The sequence below is a fragment of the Mobula hypostoma genome, chromosome 21 (assembly GCF_963921235.1).
Source record: "Mobula hypostoma chromosome 21, sMobHyp1.1, whole genome shotgun sequence".
Lineage (NCBI taxonomy): Eukaryota > Metazoa > Chordata > Chondrichthyes > Myliobatiformes > Myliobatidae > Mobula > Mobula hypostoma.
This window is the reverse complement of record NC_086117.1, coordinates 26,799,150-26,817,869: the sequence shown is the minus strand read 5'-3', so window position 1 is coordinate 26,817,869 and position 18,720 is coordinate 26,799,150. Positions and strand designations below refer to the sequence as shown.

The window sequence follows — 18,720 nt, the reverse complement described above, 5'->3', positions numbered from 1 at the left end:
AAGGATTTGTTAAGGATGGAAATGAATGTTTCAGTAATCCTATTCTGCTTGCAGTTGATTTGCTCGGCTGCAGTAGAACTGCCATGGCTTCATCACCCAAGTGTCCTGAGCATTTTGTTTGAACATAAGCGGGATCATATTTATTTAGAGATACAGTGCAGAGCAGGCACTTCCAGCTCAATGAGCTGCACTGCCCAGCAATCTACCTGTTTAACCTTAGTCTGATCACAGGACAATTTACAATGACCAGTTAATCTACTAACGGTATGTCTTTGGAATGTGGGAGGAAACCAGAGCACCCGGAGGTAAACCATGTGCTGACGGGGAGAAATGTACAAACTCTTTACAGACAGTATCAGAATTGAGCCCCCCCCCCCACCCAACCCCAAGCTCTAATAGCGTTGCACTAACCACTATGCTACCGTGATGCCCTAACTTAGGGGAAGTTTCTTGAATGGGTCATTTTCTTGCCAATCTAAGCTTTGAAAAGACCTCGGCTTTTCACCTTGGAGTCATAAGGCATGAAATCAGGCCCTTTTAGATCGCTGTCTCTGCTGACCATCAACTACCCAATATTTATCCCATTTTATTCTACCCTATGTTGCTTGAATTTTCTCTTCTCCCCCGACCCCCAGGAAACAAAATTGTCATCCTCACTCCTGAAATATGTTAACTCTTGAATATTGATCCTTGAAAATCAAAACTGTAGATGCCAGAAATCTTCATAAATAAAAAGTTGGAAATATTACGGACAGACTGCATTTGTGAGAAGAGAAATGGGAACGATTTCAGGCTGAAGGCCATTTCTCAGAATGACTGGCTATTTCTTGTTACCACCTTCCCAATATTTACCTATTCCACCTATAGTGCTTATTTTCTTAGGTACCTTTAATTTCACATTGGGTCAGACCTTTTGATAATTTTGTTTTCACAAAACTACTTTCTAACTTTATTTTTAATTTTCTTCCAATTTATGTTTATGCAATAAGATTCACATTCTCTTACCCCCCTGCACAGTTCACCATTTGTTAATCTGTGTGATGTTGTGGCAGTGAGTGAGGTGTTTCAGCACTCTGACAGATGCAGTTGCAATAAATTAATCTCTCAATATAATTACCCCTGTTTGCTGATCTCCTCAGGCAAGGATACACTGAAGACCCCTATGGTGACAGAGGTGGCCGAGAAAGCTACCCTGGTTACTATGCAGACTATTATAGTGGCCAGTATCAGTACAGAGGTAAGAAAAGGACTCTCCTACTTTGTAAGACGTCTTGTATTGTTCATTGGATGGTCGGTGAAGTAAAATGGCAGCGAGTGAAACACCTTTTAAAGTTTTTTAAACAGGCGTTGTCTGCGCATGAAATGCGATTTGGCTAGATTTAGAAATTGAGCATCAGCTGTTGTTCTGCCTTTGGGAATATTATCATCAGCCACATCCTGTCCCTGAGGGAGGTCTAGTGTTTTGAGTTACTTGGCGTCTGCTAAGTCACAGGGTCAGAAATGTAACAGCTGACTTCATACTGCCTTTGAGGAACATCTTCAGTACCATCTAAATTGATAAACATGTACAAGGTATATTGAGAAACTTGGTTTTGCCTTCCATCCATAATAATCATTTCATTAGAATAATGTATTGAGGTAGTACAGGGGAAAACAATCACAAAATGCAGAATAAAATGCCACAGTTACAGAGAGAGTGCATTTCAGGCAGCCAAGGTCACAGTAAGGTAGATTGTGATGTCAAGAAGGCAGGAGGCTAGATGCCAAGGGTCACAGTCGGGCCAAATGGCCTGCTCCTTTGCTGTGTATGCTGAGTAATTCTATACATTGTCCAGTTCAGGAAAGGATGTCACCATATAACTGGGAAGTAAGAGGATTTCCTTCCTGTTCTGATGCAGGCTCTTGTTGCACATGCATTGTTTATCAATTATTAGTTATGGTGCATTTGTTACATTTCTGGACCATCATTTGCCCCCCCTCCCCCCCCCGCCAAGGATATGGATTCAATTCCTGTTGGTTAGTGTGATATTTTGTTCTTTCAGAACAAAACCAGTCATAGGGGACCTATAAAAGTGACCAACAACCTGTGGAGTTGTCATTAAAAATTCAACAGCTTTATTTCTGTCACTGAAGGGAATTTGCCTTCTCTGTGGTTCTGGGTTATTAGGCGCTGTGGTTGACTCTTGCCTCCTAAAGCATTTGCTCAGCAGTAACAATAAATGCTGACTTTGCGTTATTAAATGTTGACTTTGTCAATTTTACCCCATACCAGAAAGGGATTTTGTAATCAAAATCAGTTGATAATTAATGGGGACTGCACCAGGAAGGTGATTAGCCACTGCATGTGGCATTTTGTGTAAGTCTTGAATTGTAGTTTTATGCTGCAACATTCTAAGTTGTGTGAAGAATTGGTTCTATGTCTATATTTATCTCATCAGCTTAAAGTATTTCATCTGATCCAATAACACCAAATCAAATACTACTCTTCCTAAGTCCACAAACAATTTTATTGCCATATTGAGTGAAACCGAAGGCCCTCCTTTGTAGGGTTGCTCAAGGCACTGTTGGTTTCTGGTGTTTTTGCGATCCAGAGGTTCCTCAGAAGTCAAGAATGTGGCATAAAAAACTTAACGGCCATTTTATTTAGTGTTATAAGAAAAAAGAATGAACAAAGAAAAGAAGCCGTGGTTCCCTCACACTCAGATAAAGATAACCAAATTCCGATGATAACAATTAATTTACGTATTCAAGTGGCATGATACCCAGTGTCATAGAACACTACAGCACAGAAATTGGCCCTTTGGCCCATCTACTCCATACCAAACTATTACTCTGCCTTGTCCCATAGTCCTCCATATCCCTCCCATCCATGTACCTATCCAGATTTCTCTTAAATGTTAAAATCAAGCTCATATGCACTACCTGGCTTGTTCCACACCCTCAACACCCGCTGAGCAAAGAAGTCCCACCGCCCCATGTTCCCCTTAAACAGTTCACCTTTCACCCTTAACCTATGACCTCCAATTCTAATCTCCCCCAACCCTCAACAGAAAAAAGGCTCCTTGTGTTTACTGTATCTATACCTCTATCAAATCACCCCTCAATCTCCTATGCTCTAGGGAATAAAGTCTTAACCTGTTCAACCTCAACCTTTCCTTATAATTCAGGTCCTCAAGTTCTGGTAACAGCCTTGTAAATTTTCTCTAGGCTCTTTCAATCTTATTGTTATCTTTCCTCTAGGTAGGTGACCAAAACTACACACAATACTCCATATTAGGTCTCATCGATGTTTTATACAACTTCAACCTAACATACAGACTCCTGCACTCAATACTGATCTATGAAGGCCAAAGTGTCAAAAGCTTTCTTTACATTCCTATCTACCTGTGAAACCCCTTTCAAGGAATTATGAACCTGTATTCCCAGATCCCTCTGTTCTACTGTATTCCTCAGTGCCCGACTGCTCACCCTGGTTTGACCCCGAAAGTGGAACACCTCACATTTGTCTGCATTAAATTCCATCTGACATTTTTCAGCCCAATTTTCCAGCTGTCCCAGATTCCACTGCAAGCTTTGATGGCCTGTCAAATACACCCTCAATCTTGGTGTCATCTGCTGATCCAGTTTACCACGTTATCATCCAGATCTTTGATACAGATGACAAATAATGCACCCTGCAGCACACCATTAGTCATAGGCCTCTAGTCAGAGAGGCAACCATCTACTACCACTCTGTGGCTTCTCGTGCGAAGCAAATGTCCAACCCAGTTCACATCAACATGAATGCCAAGTGACTTAACCAACTTCCGATGCATGACCTTGTCAAAGGCCTTGCTAAATACCATGTAGACAACATCCACTGCCTTCTCCTCATCAACTTTCCTTATAACTTCCCCAAAACTCGAAGATTTATCTCACTTGTGCTTTTTTCTTCCATGCATAAAGCCGTGTTGACTTTCCCCAATCAGTCCCTGTCTATCCAAATCCTTATATATCCGGTCGCTTAGAACAGAGGTCCCCAACCACCGGGCCGCGGACCGGTGCCGGGCCACAGAGCATGCGCTACCGGGCCGTGAGGAAACGATATGATTTGGCGATATGAGTCAGCCGCACCTTTCCTCATTCCCTGTCCCGGTCACTGATCAGCCATTACGCATGCGAGGTCATGACCCGCGCGTCATCCCTGTCAGGGTGGGAAGGAGATCAACTCCTCGAGCTTGTAAATGACGACGGGCTGAAAATTATGTTTGACATAACATCTCTGTCGGCATTCTGGATCAAAGTCAAGGCTAAATATCTCCTGAGATAGCCACGAAAGCACTGAAAACGTTGCTTTCATTTCCAACATTTTTCTACGAAGGGGAGTTTTCTGCAATGAATGCAACGAAAACTGAACTGCGGAATAGACTGGACATAAGGAACCCCCTTCGAGTATCGTTGTCTCCCATCACCCCTCGATAGGACCGTGTTGCTGCAGGGAAACAAGCCCAGGGCTCCCACTGATTCAGCGATATTGGTGTGTTGCAATGATTTTATATGTTCATACGGGGGAAATATGTGCTGTGTGTTTCATATCCAAATGTTACTTAAAATGTTATGATGCTATTGACTATAAGTGACTTGTATAACCATATAACAATTACAGCACAAAAACAGGCCATCTCGGCCCTTCTAGTCCGTGCCGAACGCTGCTCCCACCTAGTCCCGCCGACCTGCACTCAGCCCATAACCTTCCATTCCTTTCCTGTCGATATACCTATCCAATTTTTCTTTAAATGATAATATCGAACCTGCCTCTACCACTTCTACTGGAAGTTCGTTCAACACTTCAAGCTCCCCTGTCCTCCCCTGATAATTGATTTTTCACTGTATTCATGCGAGGAAAATATGCGGTGTGTTTAATATTAAATTCGTTAGATAAACCCTTTTAGAAACAAAATTGAGTGTATTGCCCGCTTATCGCCTATATTCCAGTGATTAACACCCACCCCCACGAACAGAATCGCCAAAAAGGATTTGCTGGGCGGGCAGGTGGGGCAAGAATCGGCAGGTCACGATGCGCATGCGCACTGGTGCCCGCGCAAGGCTTCATGGCCATTGTAGTCTTCCTGGGTAAACAACGCATTTGGCATTTGACTGCTATCTTGTCCGTTGGCAACCCTACCCGCGCCCCCCCCCCCCCCAGTCGGCCGGTCCGCAAGAATATTGTCAATATTAAACCGGTCCGCAATTCAAAAAAGGTTGGGGACCCCTGGCTTAGAATACCTTCCAATAATTTACCTACTAATGATAATTTCCTGGTGATTCTTATAGCATTTCTTAAGCAACAGAACAACTTAGCTCTCCTCCAATTTTTTGGCACCTCACCCATAGTAAGGACATTTTGAATATCTCTGCTAGGACCCTGGTCTCCCATAGGGTACAAGGGAACACTTTATCAGGCCCTGGGGAATTATCCACCCTAATTTGCTTCAAAACAGCAAACACCACCTCTGTTATTTATACATAGTCCATGACCTCACTGCTGCTTTGCCTAATTTCTATAAATTCTGTATCAGCCTCCTGAGTAAATACAGATGCAAAGAAAATCCATTTAGATCTCCCCATTTCTTTCAGCTCCATGCGTAGATTACTACTTTGATCTTCCTAGAACCAATTTTGTCCCTTGCTATCCTTTTGCTCTTAATATATCTGTAGAAGTCCTTGGGATTTTCCTTCTGCGAGAACAATCTCATGCCTTCTTTTAGCCCTCCTAATTTCCTTGAGCGTTCTGTTGCATTTTTTATACTCAAGTAGCTCATTTGCTCCTATCTGCCTGTTCCTGCTACGCACCTCCTATTTTCTTAAGCAGGGCCAAAATATCTCTCAAAAATCAAGGTTCCCTAAAGCTGTTATCCTTTCTTTGCATTCTGACAGGAACATACAAAACTATACTCTCAAAAGTTCACTTTTGAAGGCCCCTCACTTGCCACGTACACTTTTGCCAGAAAATGCCCTGACTCAATCCCACACTTGCCAGATCCTTTCTTCAATTTAGAATCTCATACTAAGAACCAGACCTATGCTTATCCATAAGTATCTTGAAATTGTGTTTCCCTACACAAACTTTTGTCACCTGCCTTGTCTCAATCCCCAACAGGATTTCTAATATTGTATTCTCATCAGTTGGCATTGCTATGTATTGATCAAGGAAATTTTCCTAAATACATCTGACAAACTATTCTATTCAGCCTTTTACAGTATGGGAGACACAGCCAATGTGTAGAAAGTTAAAGTAATCTATTATCACAACCCTATGTTTCTTGCAACAGTCTATAAATCTCCCTACAAATTTGCTCCTCTAAATCCTGCAGATTGTTGGGTGGTCAATAATATAATCCCATTAACGTGGTCATCCTTTTTATGCTCAGTAGATGAGCTTTCCTATCTGTCCTATCTAAGCACTGCTGTGACATTTTTCCTGGGTCGTAATGCCCCTTTAATCCCTCCTGTTCTATCTTCTCTAAAACAATGGAACACTGGAATATTCAGCTGCCAATCCTGCCCCTCCTGCAACCAAGTCTCAGTAATGGTTACAATGTCATAATTTCACCTGCTGATCCATGCCCTGAGCTCATCCGCCTTTCCTACAACATTTCTTACATTGAAGTATACACAACTCTGAACATTAGTCTCACCATGCTCAATCTTTTGATTCCTGACTTTTGTATGTAGGAGTAGGCTTAACTTCATTCCCCACAACCGCTCCACTATCTGCTCTGGCACTCTGGTTCCCATCCCACTTTCTGCATGGATACTAGTCCTCCTCCAATTCATGTGTAGACAGTCCCTTCTGTACACACCCCACCTTCCCTGGAACAAAGCCCAATAGTCGAAAAATCAGACTCCCTTCCTCCAACACCATCTCCTTAGTTACATGTGAAACTGTATGATCTTCCTATCCTGGCATTGCTTGTATGTGGCATGGGTAACAATTCTCTGATCACAACCCTGGAGGCTCTGTCTTTTAACTTAGCACTTAACTCCCTGAACTCATTTTGCAGGACCACATCACCCTTCCTACCCACGTCATTGGTACTGACGTTGACCACAACCTCTGTCTGCTCATCCTCCCACTTAAGAATGTTGTAGATCTGAGATATTCCTGACCTTAGCACATAAAAGGCAACATACCATTCAGGAATCTCCTTGTCCACAGAGCCTCCTGTCTGTACCCTAGATAATAAATCCCCTATCACTACAGCTCATCTCTTTTTCTCCTTTTCTGAGCCACAGAGCGAGACTCAGTGCCAGAAACCTAACTGCTGTGGCTTTCCTCTGCTTGGTCATCCCCCCACCTTCCCTGGGCAGTATACAAAGCAGTGTACCTGTTCTTGAGGTGAATGGCCACAACATGGGCACTCTGCGTTGGCTGTTAATCCCCTTTCACCCTCCCGATAGTCACCTGTATCCTGCACCTTGGGTGTAACTACCTCCCTGTGTCAGCTGTCAATCAACCCATCAGCATCCTGAATTATGCACAGTTCATTCAGCTCCAGCTCTAATTCCTTAACAGGGTCTGAAAGAAGCTGTAGCTAGATACATTCTTGTAAGTGTAGCCGGGTACACTGGAGGTCTCCCTACCTTCCCACAATCCACAAGAGGTGTATTCCACTGTCCTGCTTGGCATCCCCACCACTCTAACTATGCAATAAGAAAGAAAGAAAATTTAAATTTAAAAAATCTACCTAGAAACTTCACCTCTCCTCGCCGAAGCCTCTGTGGGCCAAAGCCTGAACTTACCACTCTAACACCGGCCACTCCCACAATGGTCACTCTGCTTAAACTTAACCTCTTTTTATTGGCCTTTGCCAAGTCCCTCATTATGCACAGTCCATCGCCTCCACAAAAACTGCGGTGTGCAGAATGTCCCGGATGCCGACGCTTGTTTCTTTTGAAGTCTCTCTCCCGCTACATGATCCAATGTCTCCAAGGGAACTGTAGTGCACATAAAGTCCCAAATACCTCCGCTTGCTTCTCTTTTTTTTACCCCTGCTATAGAAAACTGAAAAGTGTCAAGGAAAAATATAGAAGCAACTGCGCCATAGTTACTGGAAAATTCAGTGAACAATTATATAGATCTAGGTGATTATCTAAAAATACAAGCGAGCATGAGAAGGTTAAACTACAAGATAAATACAAGAAAAAATAATTCTGTATTCTAATCCAACAATGCCATGGTTTTGACACATGTTCCTAATTGTCCTGCAGCTAGTGACTACTGTGCTGCTTGTTAATTTTAGAGAACACTAGCTACTTTCTTGTGATGCTGCTTGCCTGATATTATTTACAGTGCCCATAAAAGGTAATCACCCGCTCTGGAAGTTTTCACGTTTTATTGTTTTGCAACATTGAATCACGGTGGATTTTTTTCTCCGGTCCTACCGAAGGATTCAGTTTGGCTTTTTTTTGACACTGATCAATAGAAAAAGACTCTTCCGTGTCAAAGTGAATACAGATCTTCACAAAGTGATCTAAGTTAATTACAAATATAAAACGCAAAATAATTGATTGCATAAGTAATATCACACACCAAATCATCACTGGTGGAGGTTTTAGAAGTCACGTAATTAGTTAAATAGAGATCACCTATGTGCAGTCAAGATGTTACAATTGATTGTATAAAAATACACCTGTATCTGGAAGGTCCAACTGCTGGTGAGTCAGTATCCTGGCATAAACTACACCATGAAGAACAAAAGAACATTCAAAACAACTCCGCAAAAAAAGTTACTGAAAAGCACAAGTCAGGAGATGGATACAAGACCATCTCCAAGTCACTAAATATCCCTTGGAGTACAGATAAGTTAATCATCAAGAAATGGAAAATTTTGGCACAGCTAGAGCAGGCCATCCTCAAAAACTAAGTAACTGTGCAAGAAATGGACTAGTGAGGGGGGCCACCAAGAGACCAATGACAATTCTGGAAGAGTTACAAGCTTCAGTGGCTGAGATAGGAGTGACTTTGCATACAACCACTATTGCCTGGCTGCTTCACCAGTTGCAGCTTTACTGCTGGGGGGAAAAAAAAACACATAAAATCTTGGCTAGAGTTTTCCAGAAAGCATATGAGAGACTCTGAAGTCAGATGAAGAAGGTTCTATGGTCTGATGAAACCAAAATTGAGCTTTGTGGCCATCAGGCTAAATGCTATGTTTGGAGTAAGCCAAACACCACACATGATCAAAAACAAACCATCCCTGCCTGAAGCATGGTGGTGGCTGCATCATGCTGTGGGGGATACTTCACTTCCACAGGCCCTGGAAAGCTTGTGAAGGCAGAGGGTAAAATAAATGCAGCAAAATACAGGAAAATCATGGAGGAAAACCTAATGCAGTTTGCAAGAGAATTGTGACTTAGGAGAAGGTTTGTTTTCCAGTAAGACAAGGACCCCAAGCATAAAGCCAAAGCTACACAGGAATGGCTTAAAAACAACAAAGTTAATGTCCTGCAGTGGCCAAGTCAGAGTCCAGACCTCAATCCAATTGAGAATTTGTGGCAGAACTTGAAAAAGACTGTTCACTCACGATCCCCATGCAATCTCACAGAGCTTGAGCAGTTTTGTAAAGAGACCATAAGACAAAGGAGCAGAAGTCAGCCATTAAGCCCATCGAGGAATGGGGAAAAATTGCAGTGTCCAGATGTGCAAAGCTATTAGAGACCTATTCACACAGGCTGTAATTGCTGCCAAAGGTACATCTACTAAATACTAACTTGAAGGTGAGTAATTATGCAATCAATTATTTTGTGTTTAATAATTGAAATAAATTTAGACCAATTTGTAGACATCTGTTTTTACTTTGACATAAGAGTGTTCTGTTGATCAGTGTCCAAAAAACAAATTAAATCCATCGTGATTCAATGTTGTAAAACAATAAAACATGAAAACTTCCGGGGGGGGAGCGGTGAACACTTTTTTGTATCTCATAACCAAATTCAAACAAAAAAATTATCTTGCCACTGCTCCTATGTCTTGTAGTCTTATTACTTTGCTTCTTGTAAAAGATTGCACTACGTAGATTGGCAGCCTTATAGTAACTACACTACAAAAAGTGATCTGGTGTTTGTAAAGCGTCCTAGGATGCTGACACAATTCCCACATTCTCCTTTGCACTTTTCTTCGGAACGTACCTTGAAGTATGCTTAATTAATTTTTGTTTGTTGTTAGACCTTCCTCCTTGGGAGAGGTATGACCTGAGTGCCTACGATTCTCGATATAGAGACTATAGAGATTACGACCGTCCGTACTGGTACTATCGACCTTACCAAGCACGGGATCCTTATTATCGGGAGCCTTATGGAGACAGGTGAATGAGATTTCCCACGATTACGCATTTCTTTGCTCTCTTCTCCCTTTTTTAGGTACCTTAGTGGAGCCATGGTTCCTTGAGATATTAATACAGCTTTGAGTGTATGGAATGAGAGTGTGAGAGTGAATGAGCCTCCAGGAAACTTTGTTAGTCATGGCAGATCATTGAACTAGGAAGGCTGCTGCACAGATTCACCAGCATGATATTTGGACTGAAAAGATTCAGTGTTTAGATCAGGTGTGTTCTTTGTGTGTGGAGGACCAAGAGATTATCCAACAGAGATGTTTAGTATGGTTTAAGGAATTAATAAAGTTGATAGACTACTACTTGAGGACAGATTACAGAATAAAGGGTATATGTTGAAATTTGAGTTTTGCAATAAAGCATTTCCACAGATAGGATCAGAGAAATCTGCATCTTTATTCTCCCTTTTATTCTCCTGCCAAAAAAAAAACACTGACAGTTTGCAATTTAAAAACTTAATACCAACAAAGGGTCAGAGATTATCTAACGAAGTGAAAGGACATGCTGGTGGGGTTATCTTGTCTAGTTTTGTTTTTGGCTATATTTGAAACGTCATTGAGGAATGGTGGTGAAAATGGGAGGGCAGCTTGTTTCAAAGGAAAACTCTTAAAATGAATTTTGCAATTTTGTGGTGTCTGTTCCTGATGTGTTTCTACATCTTGGTTCAGAGTGTGAAATAGTCAGTGGATTTCCAAAATTGTGAAAGCCAGGGGGGATTCCCTACTCCCAGAAGCTGTCCATTGTTTTAAATATTCGGGTCCTGTGGTTATGAATGACCCTGACTAATGGCAATCTGACTTTGTATAAATTCCCATATATTTTAGAGCATTTTTCATGGTAGTGATAAACCCCAGGAAACATTTTATTATTTATGACTGGACATAGTATACCTTCCAAAAGCTTAATTATGGGTAATAATCGGGTGACAGTAAAATGTAAAAGTTATGACAAGTATGCGTAGAGTAATATGACGCAAACACGAGGAAATCTGCAGATGCTGGAATTTCAAGCAACACGCATCAAAGTTGCTGGTGAACGCAGCAGGCCAGGCAACATCTCTAGGAAGAGGTACAGTCGACGTTTTGGGCTGAGACCCTTCATCAGGTATGATATGGGTTACTGTAAAAAATGGATGCTTTTGAATTACAAAGGAATCGATTTATGGACGGTTCTTGGGAGTGGAGCCCTTGCATAACTTGTGTTTGTATTTATCTACTGGGATTTTAGGAACTTTGGAGGATTGTGAATTGCTTGTAGTTGTCCCACTGTTAACTGGAGTACATGGAGAATGGCCTTTCAAGAACAAATAATATAGTTGATTTTTTTTCTTCTTTACCTTGTCCTTGTCTCTCTGTGCTTCCTTGAGTTAGGCATAGTTCCCCACCTTATACAATATCTTGTTTACATTGCACAGTGAAGTGTGGCAGCCTGTGTGTACCAGCTGAGTCCATTCCTGTTCCTTAGGAAACTGCACACAAGCTAATTTACTTTGTGGAAATCTTAACATTGGCTGCTGTATTCCTTAGCCTACAGAGATTTAGACAATTTTCAGTGCACAAAAGTGCTGTCTGTCTTTGGCTGTCAATAATATCTGCCTCTCCAACTCTGCCTGGGCCATTATGAGTAGACTATTCCACTTCCCCTTCCGCAAAGTTAAATTTAAATCATGAGGTTCATTGTTGCTGTCTCAACTGTTGAACTTTATTTCTGTTGCAGTCTCTGTCCAAGCCAGGATCTAGTTCCTTTCCAACCTACATGATGAACATCAATCAGAAATCATACTTGTGCTCGTCCAGTCGGTGAATCTTCTGTAGACTTTCTCTCTGTTACACATACCCATCTTACGAACATCCTACATACAAATGAGCTCATAACATTAAGTTAAAAACTAATGTACATACAATACCAATGGCAGAACTTGTTTCCTCTCTATATATCTCTCTCCACTTTTAATAATTGTTTCTTATCAGTCTACGATGCCAGTTATTGCTGCTACATGGAGGCATGGTTATCATGTTGAGTGATATTTGTGTATGTTTCAACTTGCGGAGAAAACTAACTTATAGGTGTCTGTGAAAATGGAACGCGTTTGTTACCCAGGTGCGAGTGATGAGTGCTTCTATAAAGATTATCTTCCTTTAAGTAAAACAGTACTCCATTGGATTTTATTTAATAGGCGGAATGGGTATGAGGAGCTCTGGCAATATGACCCTCGCTACGACAGCAGTTTTGATGAAAGCAGTCGGCGAGATCCATACCCTGATGAATTTGACCGGCGCAGTACACACAGTGAGCAGTCGGCTCACAGTGTGTTGAGCTCCCACAGTGTGAGGAGCCGCCGCAGCAGCTTCAGCTCCCAATCTCAGCAGGTGAGTAGCATGTAGAGAGGCCCTCCTAATCCAGATCTCACTGGGGAGTGATAGCCCCAAACAATGCTGTTCATTTTTATTTAAGATTAAGATTAAAGTCTGTCACGAGCCTTGTGGCCCATCAGGCCGGTGCTCATGCCGGTTTCCATGGCATGAAGTGACTGAGAGTACGAGACTCCCCACCCCCTGGATAGGACGCCAGTCTATCGCGAGGTTAACCCCCAGCATTTTTGCCGGTACCCATTCTCAGCTGGGTAGACTGGAGCATTGTATGGTTAAGTGCCTTGCTCAAGGACACACGCTGCCTCGGTCGAGGCTCGAACCCATGACCTTCAGGTCACTAGTCCAACACCCTAACCACTTGGCCACGCACCACGCATTTATTTAAGGTTATATAAATATTGATTTTGTTTTCTCCTCAATATTGTTTTATTTTCTTCCTCATTCGTGATGACGACAGATGTAGGCTGTGGTTGACCATGAACAAGTGACTAATTTCTCTGAGAGTTCTTGTGCATTTGTTAATTAGTAATTTTGGAGTTTAAAATAAGAATTTTGATTTTGATTATAAATCCAGGATTGTAATTGCACTGTAATCCTGACTTTCCGACACATTGATAGATTTACAGCATAGTGTTTGCACAGACTGTTTCCATTTACATTTCTGAGCAGAAGACTTTATGGTGGGATTGTATGTAAATAGTTCTGTGTGTGAGTGTAAAGTGGACTAATTATCTATTGGACTTCATCTTGTGTAGAGCCAGGTTTACAGGAGCCAACAGGAATTGGCTGTCCCATATGAACAACCAAGCCAGACAACCATCCCTGCTGATTATACATATGAACAATACTCGGAAAACGCTGTGCAGCCTAATTACTCAGATTATCCGTATGGATATCCAGCAGAAACAGGATGGCAACCTGTGGAGAGAAGTATGTTCATCTGCACTCTAATGGATCTCTGTGTACAGACATAAAATCTATATTGAACTGAAATCTCTCTGAATAAAGATAAGAAATAAAATTGAGGGGTGGAGGAGAATTTTTAAATTATAGAAGGCTTGTTAATTGTATGCAGTTAATGGCATGCCGGGGCTAGTATATAATCAAGGTATCAGAGGCTGTAAATAGAGATACCTACAAATGAGTCATTGTTTGTCAAAGCCAATCCTTTTCACTGAAACTTTTTCCCCCTCAACTAGTTCCACCAAGACCTGTGACTCCAGAGAAATTTACAGTTCCTCATCTTTGTGTCCGGTTTGGTCCTGGAGGACAGTTGCTGAAAGTGCTGGGCAACCTCCCTTCAGAAGGACAGCCTGCTTTAGTTGAAATTCATAGCCTGGAGGTACTGTGAAGAGTATGGATTATACACAACAAGGATCATAATTCCTCTTCCAATGTTCATAACAATATTTTGCTTCGACTTGTTTTTTTTTTCATTCTGTTCCAATCTTTATCGGAGTCAGCTAGTTATTTGGCATGTTTGAGTTGGAAACAAAATGCTGAAGATAGCAAATCTTGCAGTATCTGAGGAGAGGGAGGAAAATGAGTCCTTGTTAATCATAGCTGATCTATCTGGAATATCCCCCTGAGACAACACTGACAATATACCTGTCACTTTGTTCACAAGGCCATAAAAGACAGAGTTCAGCCATTCGGTCCATTGAGTCCGCTCTGCCATTTCATCATAGTCATTCTTCATCTGCTTCTTATTACTAGCATTCCCTTTGTTCTACCACCTCACATATCGCTGCAACTTAAAGCATGCTTTCTGTTTCCTTTTCTGATGAAGGGTTGTCCACCTGCATTAAATTTTCCTCTTCACAGACACTGTTTGCTTTGCTGAATCCCTCCAGCATTAAGTCTTTAAATAATCATCACACAGAAGCCTGGATGTCACATATAAAGGCACGGGTTTCTGCGTTGAATTTTCACTTGTGTCATAAATAGTAGATTTGAACAGTTGGGCAAGTGCCAAACAGTGTTGGGTGTGTGAGGAGAAGCTGGGAAGGACGTGCCCAGCCTGTGCCTTGCCTCTCTGTTTATTGGCTTTAGCTCAGTTTTGGCAAAGGTTTGGGGAAAGAATGGGCCATCCATCACCAATCATATTGTGGGCAGGAGACTTATTATTATTATTTTAAATATTTTATACTGTGCACAGGCATTATAGAAAGCAAAACTAACTATTTGTTGACTGGAAAATAAATATTTAAATCCCACTGATAAGGAGTTAACAATTTTAAGTAAATGCTGGAAATTCTCAGCACACTAAAAGGGTAAAAGCTTTGTCTATCTTCGAATCTTAAAGAGAGACAGCTTTTCCTCTGAAATTAAAACCCAGAAAAGCACAGCTTTGTCAAAGTACTTCTGGCTGAACTGTTCCGGCCCAGCTTGAATGAGGAGAATCATAGAGGAGGGAATCCAAAATTTTGATGGTATAAGATGCTTGAATTAATGTTCAATTAAAAAAAATTAAATCTTGCACGCAGTTGACTTGTATTGTTCTGGTTCCAGACGATACTGCAGCAGATGCCTGAACAAGAGGAGTTGAGGAGCTTCCCAGGGCCATTAGCAAAGTAAGTCTTTTAACTCCATATCAGAAGAGAAATTCTGAACACAAGAACAATAATATACAGAATTACAATATGGTTTAAAACTTAAAAAAAAAATTTCAAGGGGTATTGGCTGCACTGGCTGGGATGGCAATTAATTGCCCCTTTGAGAAGATGGTGGTGGGCTCCATTCATAAGACTTTGCAAACCGTGTGGTGTGTGTATACCCCCCAGTGCTGTTTGGGAAACAATCCAGGATTTTGATCCAGTGACGGTGAAGGAACAGTAATATACCTGGTACCAAATATCTGGTAAAAGAACCCAAGAAGATGTTAGCTTGTCACCTAAACCTCAACAGGTTCTCCTGGCATCCATATGGCAATTAAACCTGCTTTCCTTGCCCACTTCAGGCCTATGTGATTTTGCACAGTCTTTTTCTTCACTGTCTTGTATAATTTATGTGTATGTTCTATTTTCTATACCTTAATGCCTGTGATGTTGTTGCTGCAAGCAAGCTTTTCATTGTACCTGTAACTCGCTGTATTTGTGCACGTAAAATAAGCTTGACTTGGCCTAGCAAGCAGCTCTTTACCTCTCAAGCATTTTAGTCTGTTTGTGTATTATTAACAAACAAAAGAACAAAGGTAAGAACTGGATGATTTCTGGCATCACAGTGCATTCATAGTGATTCCTTTGAGTTGCATATTATTTTCATACACCTAGATCTTCACACCAACACACCCAAAATGAGTGTTAATTTCTGCTGTCTTTGAGCTGCATTCAGGTGAATGGGGTGTTCAATCCATTCATGCATATGGAGACATCTCAGGTCACTGGGGGTGTTTCCTTGTCTGCAATTAACCACAAAATGCAACTCCAAAAAGACCATTATTCTGAGCTGTATTTTAAATTTAGTCTAAGTTTAATCAGATGTGAAGACTGGTTGCTGTTGAAATTAATATTTGTGTATTTCATAACTCCAGAATATGCAAGTCCCTTCTCGTGGCCCTCCTGGACAAAAATAAATTTATTCCAGGAAGGGCCAAACTTTGAGGATCTAATCAAGAAGGGCGGCAGAAATGCCTTGTATTATGGACCCCCTTCCCCCGTTAACTAATACTGAGGTGCTTGTGTCTGGAAATGATTAATGTTCTCCAACTGGGATTTGGCTAAGGCAATATCATGCTCTTGGCCTATTTTATTGATGTGGACTTTCACCTTTGTTCATACTGAGTGCCTTCAGAGCAGCTACATTTGGCTTGCTTCACGAATAACAACACACCCATAACTTTTAATAATGCTTTATTACTTGTGCTTTGATTATAGGAATTTACCACTGTCCATTAAGGGATATATTGAGACATTTTAACATAACCATGAGAATGATTCCAGGAATGAAAGGGTTACCATATGAGGAACATCTGGCAGCTCTTGGGCTGTTATTCCCTGGAGTTCAGGAGAATGAGAGAAGATCTCATAGAAACATTCCGAATGTTAAAAGGCCTGAACAGATTAAATATGGCAAAGTTATTTCCCATGGTAGGGGAGTCTAGGACAAGAGGGCACGACTTCAAGATTGAAGGACGTCCATTTAGAACAGAGAGGTGGAGAAATTACTTTAGTCAGAGGGTGGTAAATCTGGATTTGTTTCCACAAGTGGCTGTGGAGGCCAAGTATTCAAGGCAGAGATAGATAGGTACTTGATTAGCCAGGGCATCAAAGGGTATGAGGAGAAGGTGGGGGAGTGGAGATGACTGGAAGAATTGGATCAGCCCATGATTGAATGGTGGAGCAGACTCGATGGGCTGAATGGCCTACTGCATCTTATGGTCTTAACTTTGTTCCTTCATCTTAGCCCTTCATATCCACCATTGAAAGCTGGGGCCTAGTATAAATCTCTGCAGTACATTTTAGGGTGCATCCTAAAAATTTATGATGGTTAGCCTTTTCCGGTGTTGATTTGCTTCCATCGTTAGGCAATCCACATCTCAGTTACCCTGTACAACTCCTAATTAAATTATTACTGTGCTGAGCATTCAGTGAACTTTAAAGTTCTGATCTGATTTTTTTAGGGAAGAGACTCATAAAGTTGATGTCATCAACTTTGCTCAGACCAAGGCGACAGAATGCCTAAGAAACGAAGAGCTTCTGGATAAGGAGTCTGCCAACTTGTTATGGGAACTGATTGTCCTACTGTGTAGACAAAATGGGGTGAGTTTCCATATTTTACGAGCTTTCTAGAATTGATGCCCTCTCCTTCGCCTAGCCCTATTTGTATTAATTGCTTTTCTTGATACATGAATGTTTGATTTCAGCATTTTGTATTAGACAGCTTCTACTGTGACATCCTCCAAACTGGAGTTTTTAAACTTGTCTCTTTTCGCGGTTGTAAGGAATACAGACAGGGATGAGAATGGTATGCATAAGCTATACAACAAAGGATGAGAATGAATTGTCTCTTTGTAGTTACGTACAGTACCATCTACAGGTGTTGATGGGTGTTCCATGAGACTAAATTTAATAGACTTCAAGGTAACTCACACAAAATGGTGGAGGAACTCAGTAGGCCAGGCAGCATCTATGGAAAAAAAAGTACAGTCGGCGTCTTGGCCCGAAATGTCGACTACTTTTTTTCCATAGATTCACAACACGCTGGAGGAATTCAGCAGTTCAGGCAGCATCCGTGGAAACGATGAGTCGACGTTTTGGGCCGAAACCCTTCGTCAGGACTGTAGAGGAAAGGGGCAGAGGCCCTATAAAGAAGGAGGGGGGAGGGTGGGAAGGAGAAGGCTGGTAGGTTCCAGGTGAAAAACCAGTAAGGGGAAAGATAAAGGGGTGGGGGAGGGGAAGCAGGGAGGTGCTAGGCAGGAAAGGTGAAGAAGGAATAGGGGAAAACACAATGGGTAGTAGAAGGAGGCAGAACCATGAGGGAGGTGATAGGCAGCTGAGGGAGGGGGCAGAGTGACATAGGGATAGAGGAAGAGAGGGGGAGGGAATTACCGGAAGTGTAGGGACAAACACCTACACCACCTCTCTTGCCACCATTCAGGACCCCAAACAGTCCTTCCAGGTGAGGCAACACTTCACTTTTGAGTCTGTTGGGGTCATCTATTGCATCTGGTGCTCCCGGTGCGGCCTCCTCTACATTGGTGAAACCCAACGCAGATTGGGGGACCGCTTCGTCAAGCACCTCCGCTCCGTCCGCCACAACAGACAGGATCTCCCAGTAGCCACCCACTTCAACTCTGCTTCCCACTCCCATTCAGGTATGTCCATACATGGCCTCCTCTACTGCCATGATGAGGCTAAACTCAGGTTGGAGGAGCAACACCTCATATACCGTTTAGGTAGTCTCCAGCCCCTTGGTATGAACATAGAATTCTCCAACTTGTGGTAATTTCCTCCCCCTCCCTTCCTCTACCTTCC

General features: G+C 41.9%; 1 protein-coding gene across 8 annotated transcripts in view; it reads left to right on the top strand.

Moving 5' to 3' along the window:
* sec16a (SEC16 homolog A, endoplasmic reticulum export factor) overlaps positions 1-18,720 on the top strand; it is a 95,525-nt gene that overhangs the window by 29,173 nt on the left and 47,632 nt on the right. For all 8 annotated transcript variants that reach the window (XM_063073736.1, XM_063073735.1, XM_063073733.1 and 5 more), the window contains 7 exons: positions 1,140-1,237; positions 10,208-10,346; positions 12,550-12,742; positions 13,501-13,675; positions 13,945-14,087; positions 15,257-15,318; positions 17,367-17,505. In XM_063073736.1, the coding sequence (XP_062929806.1) occupies positions 1,140-1,237; positions 10,208-10,346; positions 12,550-12,742; positions 13,501-13,675; positions 13,945-14,087; positions 15,257-15,318; positions 17,367-17,505 (949 nt within the window). The remainder of the gene's footprint in view (positions 1-1,139; positions 1,238-10,207; positions 10,347-12,549; positions 12,743-13,500; positions 13,676-13,944; positions 14,088-15,256; positions 15,319-17,366; positions 17,506-18,720) is intronic.